Raw genomic sequence first — 19,036 nt, forward strand, 5'->3', positions numbered from 1 at the left:
TGCCACGTCAAGATAAAGATGATATTGACATAAGGATTGTTAGATGCATTCAGGTTCTTTTTTTAAAATTCGATGGTTAAATGTACGTTTGTAGGAACATTTGATAAGCTGACACATGGACTGCGAGCCACAACTTTAAAGGAGAAGTGATGATGTGATCTACACTAAAATATGCTGCAAAAGGGAAATGTCTCCTACCTGTAACAATTTATTTGCAATTTACAGTGTTGTAAATTCAGATGAGCCCTTAACGCTTACCCGCTGCAAGCAAAGAAGTAGGTGGAAGAAATGTTAATTATTCTCGCGTAGGTACATAGGAACATATTCTGTGCCATGTGGCCTAAGGTGGGGGCAGGGGGAGCGGGGGTGGTGGGGGGGGGGGGGGGGGGGGTTGACCTGATGCATTGCAGGTTTTAGTTAGCTTCAAAGCAAAGACACTAGATAGCAGCAGAGTGCACATCATGCAAAGTTTACAGCACTATTTTCTTGAAAACGATTTTCACAGATAAGTAATTTTTCAGTACCAGAGCAGGGTTGCAGTTTGTTCTAAAAGCAACTTGAGACTCCGTTTATAGGGCAAAATGGCGAGAAATCTCGGCAGGGTAGTAGCTCTGAAAGGATAGTAGCGCTGTTGCAGAATGCGTTAGTGTTACTTATCAGTTACTTGCTTGGGCTAATTAAAACCAGTAGGTAAGGAATTTGGGTGCAATGTAAAAGAAGTCATGTTTCAGAGATACAGATGTGTGCCTGAGCCTGTGTGCTTGTGTGACCCAGTGTCGACGCGTGGGCAGCAGTGGAAGAGTTGGGGGGGGATGATAATTTGGTGTTTAGGAGAGTCCATATAATTTTCTTGTCTCCCACTAGGTAAAAAACATTGAAGAGCATCGGCAGAGAACTCTGGACTCTGTTCAAGAGTTGATGGAAAGTGGCCAGGCTGTCGGAGGAATGGTCAGCACCACCACAGGTTAGTCCCACATGGGTAGCGGCAGCACATGTAGAAAGTGGTGAATTGAGAGGAGAGCCGTCATCTTAAAGAAAATCTTCAACTGGAATCCTCCACTAAGCACAGAACCAAAGTCATTGTTTGACTCCTCACCTCCAAGTCTGTAACTCATTAATCTTTATGTAATTTATTAGCATGGCGGATGTTCTCAAACTGGTCTTAAGACCTGACAATACCTTGCTCTTTCGATTACTAGATGTAAATTGTTATTATAACTTCATACTACAAAGAAGCTAAGGTTGTTGTCTCCACCCAACATTTTCCCTTTTTTGGGTATTTTATCATTGTTTTATTTATTTTTTATTTTATTTTTAAACATTTGTAAAGCGCGGCTGACACCTTGCAGGTGAAGATAGAGGAATACATATGCATTAATTTTGTTACTGCCACTCTGCAGAACATTATCACATAAAAAAAAAAAATCAAAGTACTGAAGGGAGGGCACCCCTAGGGGGCGTAAACGTAAATTTCAAGACTTAAATAAACACGGTTTCTACTGAAATAGGCAGTGGGAAGGAAAGCTATTATGGAGATCAATATTTCCAAGCCTAGCAATAAAATGGGCAACTGTGCTATCAACTTGTCTCAAATAAAAACTCTTACAGGTTCAATTGAAAACCACTCTAGGGCACTCAATATGCCCTGCAGGCTCGTGCCCAGTCGAAGAACCTGTGAGCTGGAGGCCTCCCACTTCCACCCCCCACACCCCCTCCCCCAGTTGAATCGACATTAAAAGAATGGGTATCCATACCCATCTCAACCACCTAAACCAGCATGCCAGGGCGGAATGTGATTTATATGGGCTCTGAAATATAGCATATGGAAAGGAAGTCCTGAGTGCTGTGATCTCCTTTTCCTATATTCTTTGATACACTGCATGATGCTGAGGCATTTGTTACAGTGGACTGGTGGGTTAAGAATTGAAGAGCAGAGGAGGTTGGTGTGTCTAGACAGAGAGATATACATCTCTCAGACAAGAGGTCCAATGCCTGAATGTAAAAGACCCTGTGGGGAGCTTCATGAATAGCTTCTTATGGGAGAGCGCCTTTCACTCCCATAATGCTAATAAGCATTGGAAAAGACAATGTGTCTCGCCTAGGAAAGAGATATTGGCTTTGTCAATTTCTCAATTGTCTCGCCTAGGTAAGAGATGTTGGCTTTGTCAATTTCTCTAAGCCATGTTGTTCAGCAGCCACGGTACGGCTCCTCCATTAGAGCAGAGGAGCGTCGTCCTGCAAAAAAATGCCCACAGATGATAAATAAAAATGGTAATGAAGTTAATTCATTACCATTTTATTTTTCGTAAACACATCCTGAGCCGAGTGGCTGAATGGGGTGGTAGGCAGAAGGCTGCCTGTGCCCTAGTTTAAAGTGCACTTGTCTATTTGACCTCCTGTCTTGCGACGGCCAGTTAGACCTGCGCACTTTAAACCTCTCTAACCGAGCTTTCTTAGAAAGCTGGGTTGAAGAAAGCAGTAGCCTCCAGTGCTCTTGACAGCGCTGAGAGAGGACACTCCCTTCATTCCTGATGCTGCTCATATACTGATTTAAAAACGGTGATGGATCAAACCCAGATCTTTTGACTGGGTGTGAGTGTTTGATTGATTCAGATGCTCCGTCCATCACCACCCCCTTTTGTACTGCTTTGGCCGCCATAATAAGTGTGGCAGGGTATGCTCAGACGTGAGTCCCTTGCTCACTTTGCCACTGGATTCAAGCAAGCCGGGCTGAAGATGGCTGGAATGCCAGAAACCGGTCCTCGGAAACTTGTTTCCGGTCCAGGGAAGGCATGGCTTGGCAGTTCGGGCTGGACTGTTCCCATGAGGCACAGGGTCAGACTGATTTGCATATAGCCATGTCTGAACTGGGGTGGCAGAGTGGGCTAAAGAACGGTGATGGATCAAACCCAGATCTTTTGACTGGGTGTGAGTGTTTGATTAATTCAGATGCTCCGTCCATCATCACCCCCTTTTGTACCATATACTGATTTAAAGCATGAGAGCAGCACCAGGATTAGTTTATGTAGTTGGCTGGGGGCCTGGACTTGACATCACAAGAGAAGAAGAGGACCGGAGTGAGGAGATCGTATCATGGAGTAAATATGGCAAATAACTTTTTATTTTATTTATTTTTCAAAGTGTTTTTTTTATGCCCCCCCCCCACCCACCACTCATTTGCTTGCTCCTCCACTCACCATAGTTGCCAGCTACCACTGACAGCAGCACGCTGCTGTACACCGTGGCTGAAAGTTAGGGGAAATCATTTTAGGTCCTGGCCAGCACTGACCGCGAAGGGCAGAGATCTGTTCTCTTAGTATGAGATTATTCTCTTCCTTCACAAAAAAAGATGAATTATCTTATATCGGAGCTGAAGTTCGCCATAATGGCCATGCATGAAGACAATGCCAAAAAGGCCATGCAGAGCAGGGAGCACAGCGACGTCTGCATCTTTGTAGGATTTTGAAACCCATTGGCACGACTTTTGAGTGCTTTTTTCTGGCAAGACAGGAGGGGGCAAGCAATGAAGAGAAAGGGTTTGGAAACTGGATTGAAGGAGCATCAATGGTGGCGGGAGGGGCTGCTCGAACCGGACAATTAACTACGTCGATGGAGGGTTTGGGTGCAGGGCAAGCAAAAATTAGGAAGAGGGGAGGGTGGAAGGGTATGCGAGCGAAAAACACACAAACAGTATCTGAAGTCGGCACTCTCTGACCAAAGAGAATCGAGGAAATGAGAGTGACTGAAATGTAGACCAATGGTAAGCAGAGGGCGGGCTCTAGACCCCTGTAAGTAAAAAAAAATGTCTTGCAAGCGGCAGGACATGTGTTATATCAGGCAAGACTTAAAGTATAGTACTGATTAATGGGCATACGTCACAGCCATTTAGCATTACTAGGAGGACTCGACAGGGGTGTCCACTTTCCCCGTTGCTTTTTGCAATTGCAGTGGAACCATTGGCGGCCAAGTTGCGACAACACCACAATGGTAAGGCACTGAGATGTAATATGTGCCAAATACCAACATCCCTGTATGCAGACGATATTACCCTTTACATTCGGGACCCACAGAACAATTTGAATCTAATCCTAAGAGAATTTATAGTTTTTGGGAAATTGTCGGGCATCCAGATTAACTGGGAAAAGTCCTGTATCTTCCCATTGACAATCGCAACTTCACGCTTCCAGCTGGATTATCCCCTGGAGTGGTGTGAGGAAGAACTGAAGGACCTGGGGATAAAGATCACCGGAGATATAGAGGAACTTATGAGACTAAATTATGGAACAGCCATTACGCGTCTAGCGGATTGTGTCATGCGCTGGATAACTCTACCACTCTCACTGGCGGAGCGAGTGTCCTTAATAAAAATGGTGATACTTCCACAACTTCTCTACCTTTTTTTAAATATACCATATCACCCGGGGGCCTATTTCTTTAAGACCTACCAGAAGGTACCGAGGGAGAGAGCAGGGCCTCATTATCCTGAGCCGTTGCCAGGAGAGGTGAAGTGTCTTCCTCAAGGTATACGGGTATTTACAGTATTCCTGGTACACATGAGGAGCTGGAAAACCTATGAATACAGGTTACATGGTTGTGATTGATCCAACCATAGTACTATTTACAATTTATTCATTGTTTATGTTATCTTGTTAAGCACATTCTTCGCAGTAGCAATTGACTGAGTTTTCTGGTCCTGAAGAAAGCCGTGGATTCAGTTAATCCAATAAGCTGAAACATGAAGACCATTTTTCTTCCTTTTGACACTGAGAGTTATTATGTTAAAACTGTCGTTGCACTGTTTTTATCTTGGACATTAGGAGATATCTAATACATTTTTCTTCTCCTGGTGTTCATTTTAGTTCACCTTCTTACCGACATGCACTGCGTCCATCAGTGTTTTACAACATCTTTTTCACATCTAGAGGTCCCCCCAGTAGTGCGCTATCGCACATTTTCTAATTTGCTTGGTAAACATCCGTGAGCTATCCTGCATAGTCTAAGGGTTGTTGCCCTTGTCGTCACTAGAGTGACGCTAGGAGGAGACCCAGATGATGAAGCATGTCACCTCGGTGAGTGATGGGAATCCTTCCTACTAATAGGTATGCCTTTTTCACACTGTTGTGTACGAATCTGACATAATATCGAGGGTCATAATATCGACAGACAAAATATCGACGCTGGAATATCGAAGGCAAGTATATCGACACCCTATCTACAACATGGTAAGTACAAAAATATCGAAAATAAAATATCGATGTTAAAAATATCGTAAATAAAAATATCGTTTTTTTAATTAAAAATAGTTAAATTAAGTAAATAATACTTATATATAATTTAAACTTATTTAAAAATATGTTATGTTTAAAATGAATAAATAATACATATTTAATATTAAACATTTAATTAAAATTAAACATACAATATATAATATATACTTATTTAATAATAATATATATATATTTTTAATTAATTAAAAAATATTAACAAATACTATAAATTACAAATACATCAACACTCATAAAATGATAACATAAATAATAATAAATAATTATATTTAATAAATAAAAACAATTAAATATACTTTCAATATTTTAAAAATTAATTAAATACAACATTATGTAACATATTAAATACATATATAAATATAAATAATATTGGATAGCGTAAGGGTAAAAATTACAATTCAAACTCCAGAGGGTGCAACATTAGGGAAAGCGTTGGATAGCGTAAGAGTAAAAATTACTATTCCAACTCCAAAGGATTCAACAGTGGATAAAGCGTTGGATAGTGTAGGGGGAAAAATTACTAGTCCCTCTCCAGAGAGTGCAACAGTAGGGAAAACGTTGGATAGCGGGTGGGTAAAAATGACTATTCCCACTCCAGTGAGTGCAACAGTAGGGAAAGCGTTGGATAGCGTATGGGTAAACATTACTATTCCAACTCCAGAGGGTGCAACAGTAAGAAAAGTGTTGGATAGCGTAAAAAGAAAAATTACTATTCCAACTCCAAAAGGTGCAACAGTAGGGAAAGCGTTGGATAGCGTAGGTGGAAAAATTACTATTCCAACTCCAGAGGGTGCAACAGTAGGGAAAACGTTGGATAGCATAGGGGGAAAAATTACTATTCCCACTCCAATGAGTGCAACATTAGGGAAAAGGTTGGATAGCGTAAGGGTAAAAATTACTATTCCAACTCCAAAGGGTGCAACAGTAGGGAAAGAGTTGGATAGCGTAGAGGGAAAAATTACTATTCCCATACCAGAGAGTGCAAAAGTAGGGAAAGTGTTGGATAGCGGGTGGGTAAAAATTACTATTCCAACTCCAGAGGGGGTAACAGTAAGGAAAGCGTTGGATAGCGTAGGGGGAAAATTTACTATTCTAACTCCAAAGGGTGCAACAGTAGGGAAAGTGTTGGATAGCGTCGGTGGAAAAATTACTATTCCAACTCCAGAGGGTGCAACAGTAGGGAGAACGTTGGATAGCGTAGGGGGAAAATTTACTATTCTAACTCCAAAGGGTGCAACAGTAGGGAAAGCGTTGGATAGCGTAGGTGGAAAAATTACTATTCCAACTCCAGAGGGTGCAACAGTAGGGAAATAGTTGGATAGTGTAGAGGGAAAAATTACTATTCCCATACCAGAGAGTGCAACAGTAGGGAAAGTGTTGGATAGCGGGTGGGTAAAAATGACTATTCCCACTCTAGTGAGTGCAACAGTAGGGAAATAATTGGATAGCACACGGGTAAAAATTACTATTCCAACTCCAGAGGGTGCAACAGTAGGGAAATCATTGGATAGCGTAGGGCTAAAATTACTATTCCAACTCCAAAGAGTGCAACAATAGGGAAAGTGTTGGATAGCGTAGGGAGAAAAATTCCTATTCCCACTCCAGAGAGTGCAACAGTAGGGAAAGCGTTGGATAGCAGGTGGGTAAAAATTACTATTCCCACTCCAGTGAGTGCAACAGTAGGGAAAGCGTTGGATAGCGTACGGGTGAAAATTACTATTCCAACTCCAGAGGGTGCAACAGTAAGGAAAGCGTTGGATAGCGTAGGGGGAAAATTTACTATTCTAACTCCAAAGGGTGCAACAGTAGGGAAAGCATTGGATAGCGTAGGTGGCAAAATTACTATTCCAACTCCAGAGGGTGCAACAGTAGGGAGAACGTTGGATAGCGTAGGGGGAAAATTTACTATTCTAACTCCAAAGGGTGCAACAGTAGGGAAAGCGTTGGATAGCGTAGGTGGAAAAATTACTATTCCAACTCCAGAAGGTGCAACAGTAGGGAGAACGTTGGATAGCGTAGGGGGGAAAATTACTATTCCCACTCAAGTGAGTGCAACAGTAGGGAAAGCGTTGGATAGGGTACGGGTAAAAATTCATATTCCAACTCCAGAGGGTACAACAGTAGGGAAAGCGTTGGATAGCGTACGGGTAAAAATTACTATTCCAACTCCAGAGGATGCCACAGTAGGGAAATCGTTGGATAGCGTAGGGGTAAAATTACTATTCCAACTCCAAAGAGTGCAACAGTAGGGAAAGTGTTGGATAGCGTAGGGAGAAAAATAACTATTCCAACTCCAGAGGGTTCAACAGTAGGGAAAGCGTTTAATAGCCTAGATTTTTATTTTAACATACTTATAAATAATGTTTATATTTGTAATAATGTATAATTATTTATTTTAATACATCAACATCAATAAAAAAACTATTAATAATTAATAAAACCAATAACATTTGAATAATTAATTGACAGTAATTTAACAACAAACACCAATAAATAATAATTATTAAATATTACTCCCCAAATAATAAATATAAAAAAATAAACTATTTATCATTAAAATAATATTTATTGTTTAAATCTAAATCACAATTAAAAACAATAAAGAAACAATATACTAAATACAATACATTTAAAAAAAATGTTTACCAATTAAGTAATGAATTTTTCTACAGATTAAAAAATAATTACAAATTACAAATATTAATTGCCAATTAAATAAATTAATTATGTATTAAAATAATTAATTGCCAATTAATAATTAATTAATACATTAATTATCCATAACAAAAAATGTATAAATAATTAAATATTTACAATTAATTTACTTCCCACCCAATACCCCTATAAACCCACATCACGCTCCGGTACTAAAACATAACATTTTATTTAAATTAACATTATTTACCAATAAAATAATTAATTTATCAATTAAAATATTTAATTGCCAATTAATAACTAATTACAAAATTAATTATACATAAAAAAATTAATTAATTGCAATTAAATTACTTCCCATCCTATTCCCCTATAAACCCACAACCCGCTCCGGTACTAAAACATAACATTTAATAAAAATTAACATTAATTACCAATTAAATAATTAATTTAAAATAATTAATTGCCAATTAATAATTAAATAAAAAATTAATTATACATAAAAAAATCATTAATGATTTACAATTAAATTACTTCCCACCCTATTCCCCTATAAACCCACAACACGCTCCGGTACTAAAACATATAATTTACTTAAAAATAAATGTATTAATATATATAAATAATACACATATAATATAAATTTATTTAAATATTTAACAGAAACATATAACACATACATAATAAAAAACATAAAAATAATACAAATACAAATATCGATATTTGTGACATCGATATTACTTACATCGATATAAATAATTTCGATATTACTTACTTTAGGGTCGATATTCTGTCCTACGATATTCTTGACATCGATATTCTGTACCTTCGAAATTTCAAACACGATATTTTGGTAGGTCGAAATTAAATACTCGATATTTTGACTGTGTACCGTTGTGTACTACTTAGCCAGCGGTAGTTACAGACCCGTGGATATCTTTATTTGTACACAGCTGAGAAGATCAGGTTTTAAACTGTGTAAAATGTGTGAAGACCAAAGATTCATTACAGATCCTGACAATATCTGCTTACCGGGTTGCTTGCTGAGTTGGCAATAAAATGAGGTTTGGTCTTGCACTGCGCTATCATGTGGCCACACTTTAAGGAGTCAAGGAAAGGTATGGAGTCATTCATACCTTGAGGAATTTGGTCCTGGAATCCTATTGTAGCCTAGTGTTGCGGATCCACCTTCACTATCCTGTTGACATTGAGTTATGGTGGCTTCTTGTTGCATTGGTGTCTTCCACAGCATTTGACTTAGGAGTCTGTTAATCTGTCTTGTAAATGTTCTTGTCCCCAAAATCACTACTTTGAAAGACTCTGACTTGTCTTTCTGGGCCATCTGGATAGTTGGAAAAGTAGTCACTTTAAGGGTTCCTTATTGAACTTGTGTCTGGAAAGAAAACAAGCCCCTTCATTCCCTTCTCACTGCCAAATTGCCTTGCAGACTTGGGGCTGATCCTTATCTGTAGGCTGTAGTGTCGCTCAACAGAGGTCGGTACAGATCCTGTCTATTTGACATACAGCCCATTGGAGCAAGCTGTTAAGCAAATGCATAACGGGGAGAAACAAATATATGCTTCCTAAACAATATCTAAGGCCTTAGTAAGGGAGCTAATGATGTTCAGGAGTTGATTTTGACAGACTGTGATATCACAAAAAGAGCCTAAGATTTTAGTATCAGTCTGCAAGGTTCAGAGAACCCTGGCCTCAAAGAATTAATGCAGGCACTCCCAATGGAGATGCATTCTGACATCTAAATGGGAGTTGCCCAGCCAGTAATCCAGGGGGAAAATGGATGACAGGCCGATGATGAATTGAACATAAGGTCACAAAGGATTCCTCAAGAAACTCCACAGCAGTCGTATAGTGGGTCAGTGGCCTGTTTTCATTTGATTCCAACCCAGAAAAGCTGCTTAGGTGTGATGATTCTCTGTACCTGTTTGGTATTATGGGCTGTAGCACCTTGTGATGGGTAAGAGTAAGCTAGTGCTAGTGGTTAAAGATGCATGTTGTTTAACTCTCTTTGGGTACCAGTTTGATAACTGCCTGGACTGCCTCAGCCATCCCCAGTTATCAAGCTGTCATCATGAGGAGGTACATCATAAAGAGACGAAACCTCCAAAGGGCAGGAGAAAACATCATACCCAGGGTGAGCGTAAGTGTTTATCGGTTCAGCCCCTGGCACCTCCTACTTGAGGTAGAGGGGAGGCTCAGCATCCTAACGGATGCTGAGTACTGGACCATGGACCACTACCAAAGCTGCAGGAAATTTCTACTGGAATGTCCATTCAGGGAAGGTTTTCCCCAGCTAAGACGGATTATTATGCTTTTATTGGCTCGAAAAAGCAGGCTGAAACTCAGCTTCTTAAAGAAGTGACTGGGTAGCCTGAGAAGATGGAGCCTAATGACTCGATCCTGGGTCTAGCAAGAGGTTACTGACTCAACAAGGGCACTGGATTTCCTGATTCAGTTGGCCTACAAGAAACCGTATGCATCAAAATATGCACCATATGCAGCTAAACCCTCTTTTTTGCTGTGCTAGAATATGATCGTATGTAGAGATTTTGAAGGACTATTTTTTTTGCAAAACTTACAACCACAAGTACTTTCACCATTAGCGGGTATTTCATTTGAGAAGGTAGGAATGGACATTTTTTTTTTTTTTTTTTTTTTGTGTTCAAAAACCTTTATTGGAGTAAGCATAGAAAAGTACAAGAATGGGCCTACAACCTCACGGGCTGGCCGCTAATAACAAGGCACAATGCATGAAATAAAAATGTACACCCGTGGTTAGGTACAGCTCGAGTACAAAGCATTACTCTACCGCTATCACAGAACAATTTGTATTTTTATGTTTTACAAAAAGAAAAACAAACACTAAAAGGCGAATGCACAAGAATTTAGGTCAGCCCAAAGAACGGAGGGGACGGTCCACGATCAGGAGAACACACCCAGAGCCCGGAGGCTCCAGTCAAGTCGGGAGGGGGGGGGGGGGAGCAGCGGGGAGAACCGGAAATATAAAAAACCTTATGGAAAGGTTCCGTGAACGCTAGTCTAGGGAGAAAGGACAATCTCAGCAGTGTCTACAAGGGGAGGGGTGCAAATATCCCCACGATAATCATTCCACTGGCCCCAAACCTTCGTCCATGCCCTGGGTCTGCCCCTGGCCACATAAACCGTCTTTTCACGAAACATGGACCAGTCCATGTTGTCTTCCCACTTCGAGACCTCAGGGGGCCTGGAAGCGCCCCAGAGTTGCGCGACATCTCGCTTCGCAATCATGTAACCAAGGGTAGCCCATCTGGTCTGGGCCACAGAGTAGTCAGTGGGCTCCCACACATTCAACAGACATCGTCGAGGCTCCGGCCGCAGCGCCACATCCGTCACAGCAGTCATCACCTCAAGCACCGCAGTCCAATAAGCAGCTACAACCGGGCACTCCCAAAGGATATGTAAAAAGGTCGCACTCAAACCACATCCACGCTTACATAGCCCATCCGAAGAAAAGCCCATCGTAACCAGACGCGGACCAGTGACATAGACTCGATGAAGAATCTTAAGTTGAACCAAACGGAGACGGGCAGGAATGGCCACCTCCCTGGGAGAAGAGAGTGCCGACTGCCAATCCTCGTCGTCCAGTTCCAACCCGTCGCCAACCCAAGCCTCCCGAAGTCGGACCAGTAAGTCCGCCCGATTATTAATCAATTTCTTATAAATCAGAGAAATAGTGCTATCGGGAAGATGCCCATCAAGGACACGGTCCTCGAGGGGGGAAGATTCAGGCAGGGCCTCATCAGGAACCAAGACTGAGGCGAGGGCGTGCCGGACCTGCAGGTAGCGAAAAAATTCCCTACCACTCAAACCATATTCCGCCTGGAGGGCCTGGAATGACTTCACACAACCGTTCGAGTACACGTCACCCACCTTACAAATCCCAATCACATCCCAGCGGTCGAAACCCTTGGTAGACCAGAGTCCGCCCAAACGTTCCGAGGCATAAAGCGGCGTCGCCAAAGTCAATCGATCCTCCCACCCCAAACTCACAGTCGCAGCTCGCCATACAGTTACTGCAATCTTGGATGGGCCCACAAGATGGCGCCCGGCCGATCGGGAATAAAGCGCTCTGGTAAAGTCCCCACCCGGAAGCTGGAGTCTATCCATCTCGAATGCAGGATTACGACCCGGGGAAAACATCACATGATTAATGGCAGACAACTGGGAAGCCCAGTAATATCGCTTGATATCGGGGAGCGCCATGCCCCCGTCGTACCAGGGGATGGTGAGTTTCGCGAGTGCGATACGCGGTCGCCCATCCCATATCAATTGCCGTTGAAGACTCTCAATCTCTTGGAAATAGGTCTTAGGAATAGCGTCATAGGAGTTGTGAAGCGCGTAAAGGAATCGCGGCAAGGACATCATTTTAAACAGGGCCGCCCTGCCCAGAGGAGACAAAGGAAGCTTGCGCCAACGGGCCACATCCAAGCGCAGTCTAAGCAACGGTGGGAGGAGATTACGCTCAAAGCGGAGCGTCGGGTCCAACGTAATAAAAATCCCTAAATACTTGAAACCCGATTGGACCACCTGGATAGGAAGTCTGCTCGGCAAGGGGGGCAAAACCCCCGAAAGAACATATACGCAGGACTTGGTCCAGTTAATAACGAGGCCCGAGTTGGCTCCAAAAGAAGCAAGAACGTCAAACAGAACAGACAGAGATTTACGCGGGGAGGAATGGACATTTTGTTACTTTGTAACGTGGAGTTACTCAGACAACATATACTTGCTTGTGGTGGAACATGCACCAGGTCACCAAAGGCATTGCTCAAGATGAGCACTACTGCTGTGTTAGTAGCCAAGACACTAAACATCTTGTCTCATTTCGTCCTGAGGAAACCACATATCTTCATGTGTTCCTATATAAATGTATTGTAGGATGAGTGTAGTGTGAATTACCACAGACAAATGGGTTAACGGAGAGATTTAAGTAAAACTTGAAGGGCATGACTGAGGCATTGGCAGAACTCTTTTGGAGGAAGCGGGACATTCTCATCCCATGTTTTATCTTTACCTATCAGAAGCTGCCTCAAAAAGCAGCATGGTTCAGCTCCATTTGTACTCCAATTTGGAGACCTTATATGTGCTGCCTTGGCTTTCAGAGAAAGGGTTAGAAGGAAAACCACAAGTTACTCATCAATAAAGTGGTCAACCCTGCCCTGCGATCCATAAAACTATGGCCAGATCATGTATAAGATGAAGGATAGCTTGCAGACAAGTCAAAAACTAATATTGCAATAGTTTGTCCAGAAGGCCATCCTTTGCCTGCTGCACCACAAGGGTTGGGTTTCATCCCAATCATAACAGTTTTCTGATTTTGTTGGATCACGGCAGAGAGGATGGATGCAGTCGCTGCTCTGCTAAAAAGTGGTTGGTGGCAGCTGCATCTTGAAGTGAGAGCAGAAATCAGATTTTAGTGCATTTTGCAGGATGGGCATGAAGGGTAAAGAAACATTCTACTGCATTATGTCAATTCAGGGCAGAGTCACGTTAGGAAAGCCATGTTCCCAAATTCTGCCATATTCAGAGTTAAAGTCAACACATCGCTGCCTAGCATCTTCTTGCAAACTATTGCACCTCCATTCGTCATTAGTGTCTTTAGGTCTGTTGAGTTTATCTGGCTTGGGTGGAATAGATAAATCTGCTTTTGGTACATATGGGATGCAGCTTGTGATCTGCTGGAAATTCATCTTACTTCAACTGGGTTGTTTCCCTCTTGGTCTGGGTATTTATCAGTCTTGCTGTTACAAGCCTATCTTTATGTCTCTCTCTGCTTATTTTTTATGAACGTTCAAGCTACACTGAGGAGTAGGCTCACTTTGGCCCTCATCCCTCTAAACAGTGGTGATTTCAGTCCAACAGTATGCTACTATAGTACTTTCCCAACTGGATTCTAAGCTTCAAAAGCAGAAGTTGGAGCTGAATTTACAACATTTTCTAGAAGCAAATGTTATCTCTTGGATCAAGGAGCCATCTTAGTAATTGTGTGACACAACCTTAAAACTAATCTTGTTTTCTTTCAAACAGATGGTCAGGAGACTAGGTACAGGACCCACTTATAAATGCAACACAGATACATACCATGCACGCTCACACATAAAATGCACATACCCCTACACTTCGTACACCCGCTGCATGAGTCACCCCACACACGTCACATTCCTACATGCCCACCCCTTCGTGATCTAAAATTTGTAGCATTCTCATAGAACATTAAGGGCCAGATGTAGGTAATAATTTTTTTACCACCCGTTAAATACCGTATCACACCGACTCGGTATTTCGGATTAGGAAAATGAGATGTAGAAAAAAATTCCGGTAACAATTACCGACTCGGAATCTGTCGGTAATCGTAATCGGTATTTACCGACTCGGAATATACCTACACGGTAAAATCCGAGACGGAAAAACCCAAACTTATCCACCGGTGCCATGGCCCATAGGAATGAATGGCAACTCCCGACCCGGAAAATACAGAGTCGGTAAAAACCGACCCGGTATTTACCGTGTCGGTAATATCCGTCGAAGAATTTGAAACTGGCAAACATGTGATCCTGTGAACCAATCAGGTACTCCTACCACACCCAAATCCAAAGCCACAGGGGAACTAACCAATCAGATCCAAGCACCACACCCCAGTACCTGGGACAGGCCACGCCCATGCAGGTGCAGAAACCAACAGTCAGGAGAGCAGGAGGACAGAGTGTGGAGCAGCCTTTCCTGAGTCAAACAACACTGCAAGATGGAGAGCCAGGAGGCACAGAGAGATGCTGCAGAGCGCAAAAGGAAGCAGAAGTTCAGCCAGGAAGAACTGCAGGTGCTAATTTCCGAGATTGTAAGACATTATGGCAAAATTTTCGGGAAGCAAACTCTGCATGTTGCAGAATCTATCAAACGCAGCACCTGGTTGGACATACAAGGCAAGGTAAATGCCATTGGTGTCACCCACCGTGACCTTGAAGACCTTAAAAAACGGTGGTATGACATCCGCATTATCACCAAGAAAAAACTTGCTGCCCACCGCAAGGAAAGTGCTGCAACAGGGGGAGGAAGAAACAGAGCCCCCAGACTCACCGACATCGAGGAGATGGTGGCATCCACCCTTGAGAAGGAATGCATTCACGGCATCGGAGACGCTGACAGCTCAGCTAGAGGAGCAAAGAAACCAGGTAAGATGCAAGTACATTATCATTTACCCATTTACCTATTCCCTCTCACAGGACAAATCAGACTCCACAACAGGTTAAACTAATGTCCTGCAATGCATCCTGGGAAATGTAGTCATGTGTAGATACCTCAGAGCAGTCAGCGTGCATTGCAGCAAGGGGAGCAACAGACAACTAGCATAGGCAAATGAGAGACAGGCAAAAGTGCAATAGAAGTGTTTTTTATCTCATGACACAGGTGAACAACTTCACTGACACAATGTCCATGTCTGTCCACAGGAGAGTCAATGCGCAGCACAGCAGAGGTCAGAGAGAAGAGGAGGGAAGGAGCCGGACCGAGCACATCACACGGAGGGAAGGACCAAGAGCAGGCAGCCCCGATACCTGAGGAGGCAACAGCAGAAAATCCACAATCCCCTCTCCTATTCGGTAGTCAGGACACAGGAGCGGCTGAACAATCACCCACCCCCACAACACCATCCCCAGTGCTGGGAAGAGTAAGGTGCCATGATGTGCCCCCTCGCAGAATACTGCAAACATCATCGGAGGAGGAGGTGGAGGGTGACACACAGGACAGAGGCAACACCGAGCAGCAGCCCAGTCCCAGAGTCACGCGGGCCAGTGTCCGAGGGCGACGGCCACGGGAGGTAGAGGATGTGCGTCAAGGTCAGGGTGTCTTCTGCGGACTGGAGGCCACCATGGTGAAGGTGCAGCGCCTGCAGGCAAAAGCGATGATGGGGGTTCAGAGGCAGGCACGCACAACAAATAAAAAACTGGAAGCAGTAGGCAAGGGCATAGGGGAAATGGCAGAAAGCATGCAATCTATGGCGTCAGGAATATCTGATATTACACAGTGCATGACTGTCCTGTGTGACAAATTGGACAGGGACCATTTAGAGAGACGCAAGGCCCGTGTGGATGTGCGACAGCAAACAAAGGCCCTGAACAGGTTTGCCACTGCTACCACTGTGCTGTACAGATGGTCAGTGACGATGCAGGATGCCATAGTGCAGTGCTGCAACAATTTAACTGAAGGTGTGGCCAGGATGACCTCTGCTATGGAGCTCGTGCTCGCGCATCAGACTGGCACTGGAGGCGACACTTGTGCTGCGGAAAGCGAGGGGTCCACCAGCAGGAGTGGTGCAAGCACTCCTGTGCAAGACTTACGGAGGAGTGGCAGGCGTCGGGGAAGTGTGACAGGCCACAGTGAGAACATTGATTCACAGCCACAGCAGCCCCGCCCTGTGGCCCGTGGCCACAAACAATGACTTTGCCCTCCACCCGAGGCTGTAGTCACGGTGGTGTTAACCGTGACAACACACTCATGGAGTGTTTGATATAGTGAGCCCATTGTGAGCTATCAATGCTGTGGCGTAGTGAAAATTAAACTACTTACACAAAGTTACATTCATGCCTGTGTCGCTTTACTCACTCAGAAATATTGTTGTGTAACCTCTTCCCGTCTCAGTCTCCCATCTGTAGCTGCTGCTGCCACCGTAGCTTGGGGCTCTGCCTCCTCTGGGTCGTCATCGATGTCCTCATGATATGTGAGCTCCACCTCTGTGCCTTGCTTGGTGGCGAGATTATGTAACATTGCACAGGTCGCTATTATTTTGCAGCAGATGATTGGGGTGTACTGCCGTGCACCTCCACTCTTGTGGAGGCAGCGAAACCTGCTCTTAAGGAGTCCAAATGTGCGCTCAACAACGTTTCGTGTAGATCTGTGAGCCACATTGTATCGCCTTTCACTCCTGGTGGATGGGTTGAGGTAGGGAGTGAGCACAAAGGACCGCAGGGCATATGCACTGTCGCCTAGGGGGAGAAAGATAGACATTAATTGCAAGTACATGAGACGTAGATCTGATGTGAGTGTCAGGGTGTGTCATTGTGATTTACCTAGCAGGTATCCATTTCCAAATTCTCCGGCAAGTAGGCGTGTGTATATTCCACTATTCTGGAATATATAAGAATCATGGGTACTTCCGGGGAACTTGGCTACGATGTCAGTGATGAGGTTCCCTGCATTACATATGACCTGGACGTTGATGGAGTGCGTCGATTTGCGATTCCTGTAAATGTGCTCTGTGGCTGCAGGTGGACAGAGTGGGACGTGGGTGCCATCGATGCAGCCTATCACGTGAGGGAAGTGTGCCAGTTGATAAAAGTCTGTCTTGGTTTTTGCTAATTCTGCCGGTGTTACAGGGAATGAAATATAATGCCCCATCCTCTGCATCATGGCGTCAAGAAACCTCCTGAAGAAGCGGGACAGGCAGCCCTGGGACACGCCACCCACTGCAGCTATCACACTCTGGTAGCTCCCTGAGGCCAGCAGGTGTAAGCTACATAGCACCTGGACATGAGGTGGGATGGCATGGGCCCTGGGTGTTGGGTGGTCCAGGAGTGGGTGTAGGTCCCTGATCAATTGCTTGATGGTGTCTGGGTGTAGCCTGTACCTCTGCAGTATTTCAGGCTCTGTCAGTTGGAACAGTGTTATCCTCTGCCTGTACACTTGTTCCTCCCTTTGCCATTCTCTCTCTCCTGCTGCCTGTAGTCTCTGCCGTCTTGCTATGATGTAAAAAGCCGCCATCATGGGTCCTGAAGTGCATTTTGGGACTTTTTTTATAGCCCTCCCTTGGTTACCACCTGCTTTCAATCCATGGTAAATACCGACAAAAAAATACAGTTTTTCTGCAGATTCGGTATTTTTGGGCTTACCTACATCTCCAAGGCCAATTTTTACCGTTTCTTATTTTCCGAGTCGGAAAATACGAACTCGGTATTTATGTATACGGTAGATTCCGACACGGTAATTTTACCGGGTCATTATTACCGAGTCGGTATGTTTCCGACTCGGGTTTTCAGGAATCGGAAATTAATGGCCTCCTACATCTCATTTCCTGGATTCCGGTCGGTAACGGCCGATTTTACCGGTTTTCGGCCGTTACCGACCGGTAAACGCCTACCTACATCTGGCCCGAAGTGAGAGGACAGTCTAAAAGTGCATTTATTAGTAGGTAAAATCAGGCTTTCTGTGTTTTTGTTGCTGAAAGTTGTTTTCTCGCATGTGCCCCATGTCTGCAGAGCCATCCATTGAACTCTGCTTCATTTTCTTAGATTGGAATCAACCTGCTGAGGCCCAGCAGACCCAACAGGTGCAGAGAATCATCTCACGCTGCAATTGTCGCATGTATTACATCAGCTACAGCCACGACATCGATCCTGAGTTCGCCACTCAGATCAACCCACCCGAAACCCCAGAGATCCCAGAGAAGGAGGACCTACTTAAAAAACAGGAAGGTACGTTTACTGGGGAGGGGAATCTGCAAAGTTACTGTTTTCTGGTTCTCCTGCCCTGTCTTTTATCGAGATCTGAATGTTTTTGTTTACCTTCTTTGTGATATGAATCTTTGGTCATTTGAAAGCAGTATCACTTTTCCCAGTGGACTCTGCTCTGAAAACCTTCTGCCTGCCAACTATCCACACCAGAGAACATTAAACCAGGAACTACAGTGCATGAGGCAAGACACCACCTAGTATGGTACATGCAATGCAAATAAATAAATGCCTGATGGAGAGCAAACATTTTAAATTAGTTTCTGCTATATTCAGGAGTATGTATTGTCTGAGAGACCTACACTCCTTTCCCTTAACAGCCCCTCCATTTTACCAACTTTCTTTGCCCTCACTTGTTCTCATTTTCTGTTGCTAACCTTGTACAGTGACTTCTATTTTTGACAACTTTCTATGTCTTGTGTTGCCACTTAATTTTTTTCATTGCAAATCAAGCATGATACAGTTGTTCAGGGTGCTGAAATCGGCAAGACACATTATCGAATTTTAACAAGAGCTGGAGTCCAGTCATTTTAAATAGTAGAT

The 19,036-nt window shown here is 43.6% G+C and overlaps 1 protein-coding gene across 1 annotated transcript in view; it reads left to right on the top strand.

Annotated features, from left to right (window-relative positions):
- BLTP2 (bridge-like lipid transfer protein family member 2) overlaps positions 1 to 19,036 on the top strand; it is a 748,021-nt gene that overhangs the window by 490,093 nt on the left and 238,892 nt on the right. The window contains exons 27-28 of the mRNA XM_078680109.1: positions 865 to 964; positions 18,275 to 18,457. Of these exons, the coding sequence (XP_078536235.1) occupies positions 865 to 964; positions 18,275 to 18,457 (283 nt within the window). The remainder of the gene's footprint in view (positions 1 to 864; positions 965 to 18,274; positions 18,458 to 19,036) is intronic.

The sequence above is a fragment of the Lissotriton helveticus genome, chromosome 3_1 (genome assembly GCF_964261635.1).
Source record: "Lissotriton helveticus chromosome 3_1, aLisHel1.1, whole genome shotgun sequence".
Lineage (NCBI taxonomy): Eukaryota > Metazoa > Chordata > Amphibia > Caudata > Salamandridae > Lissotriton > Lissotriton helveticus.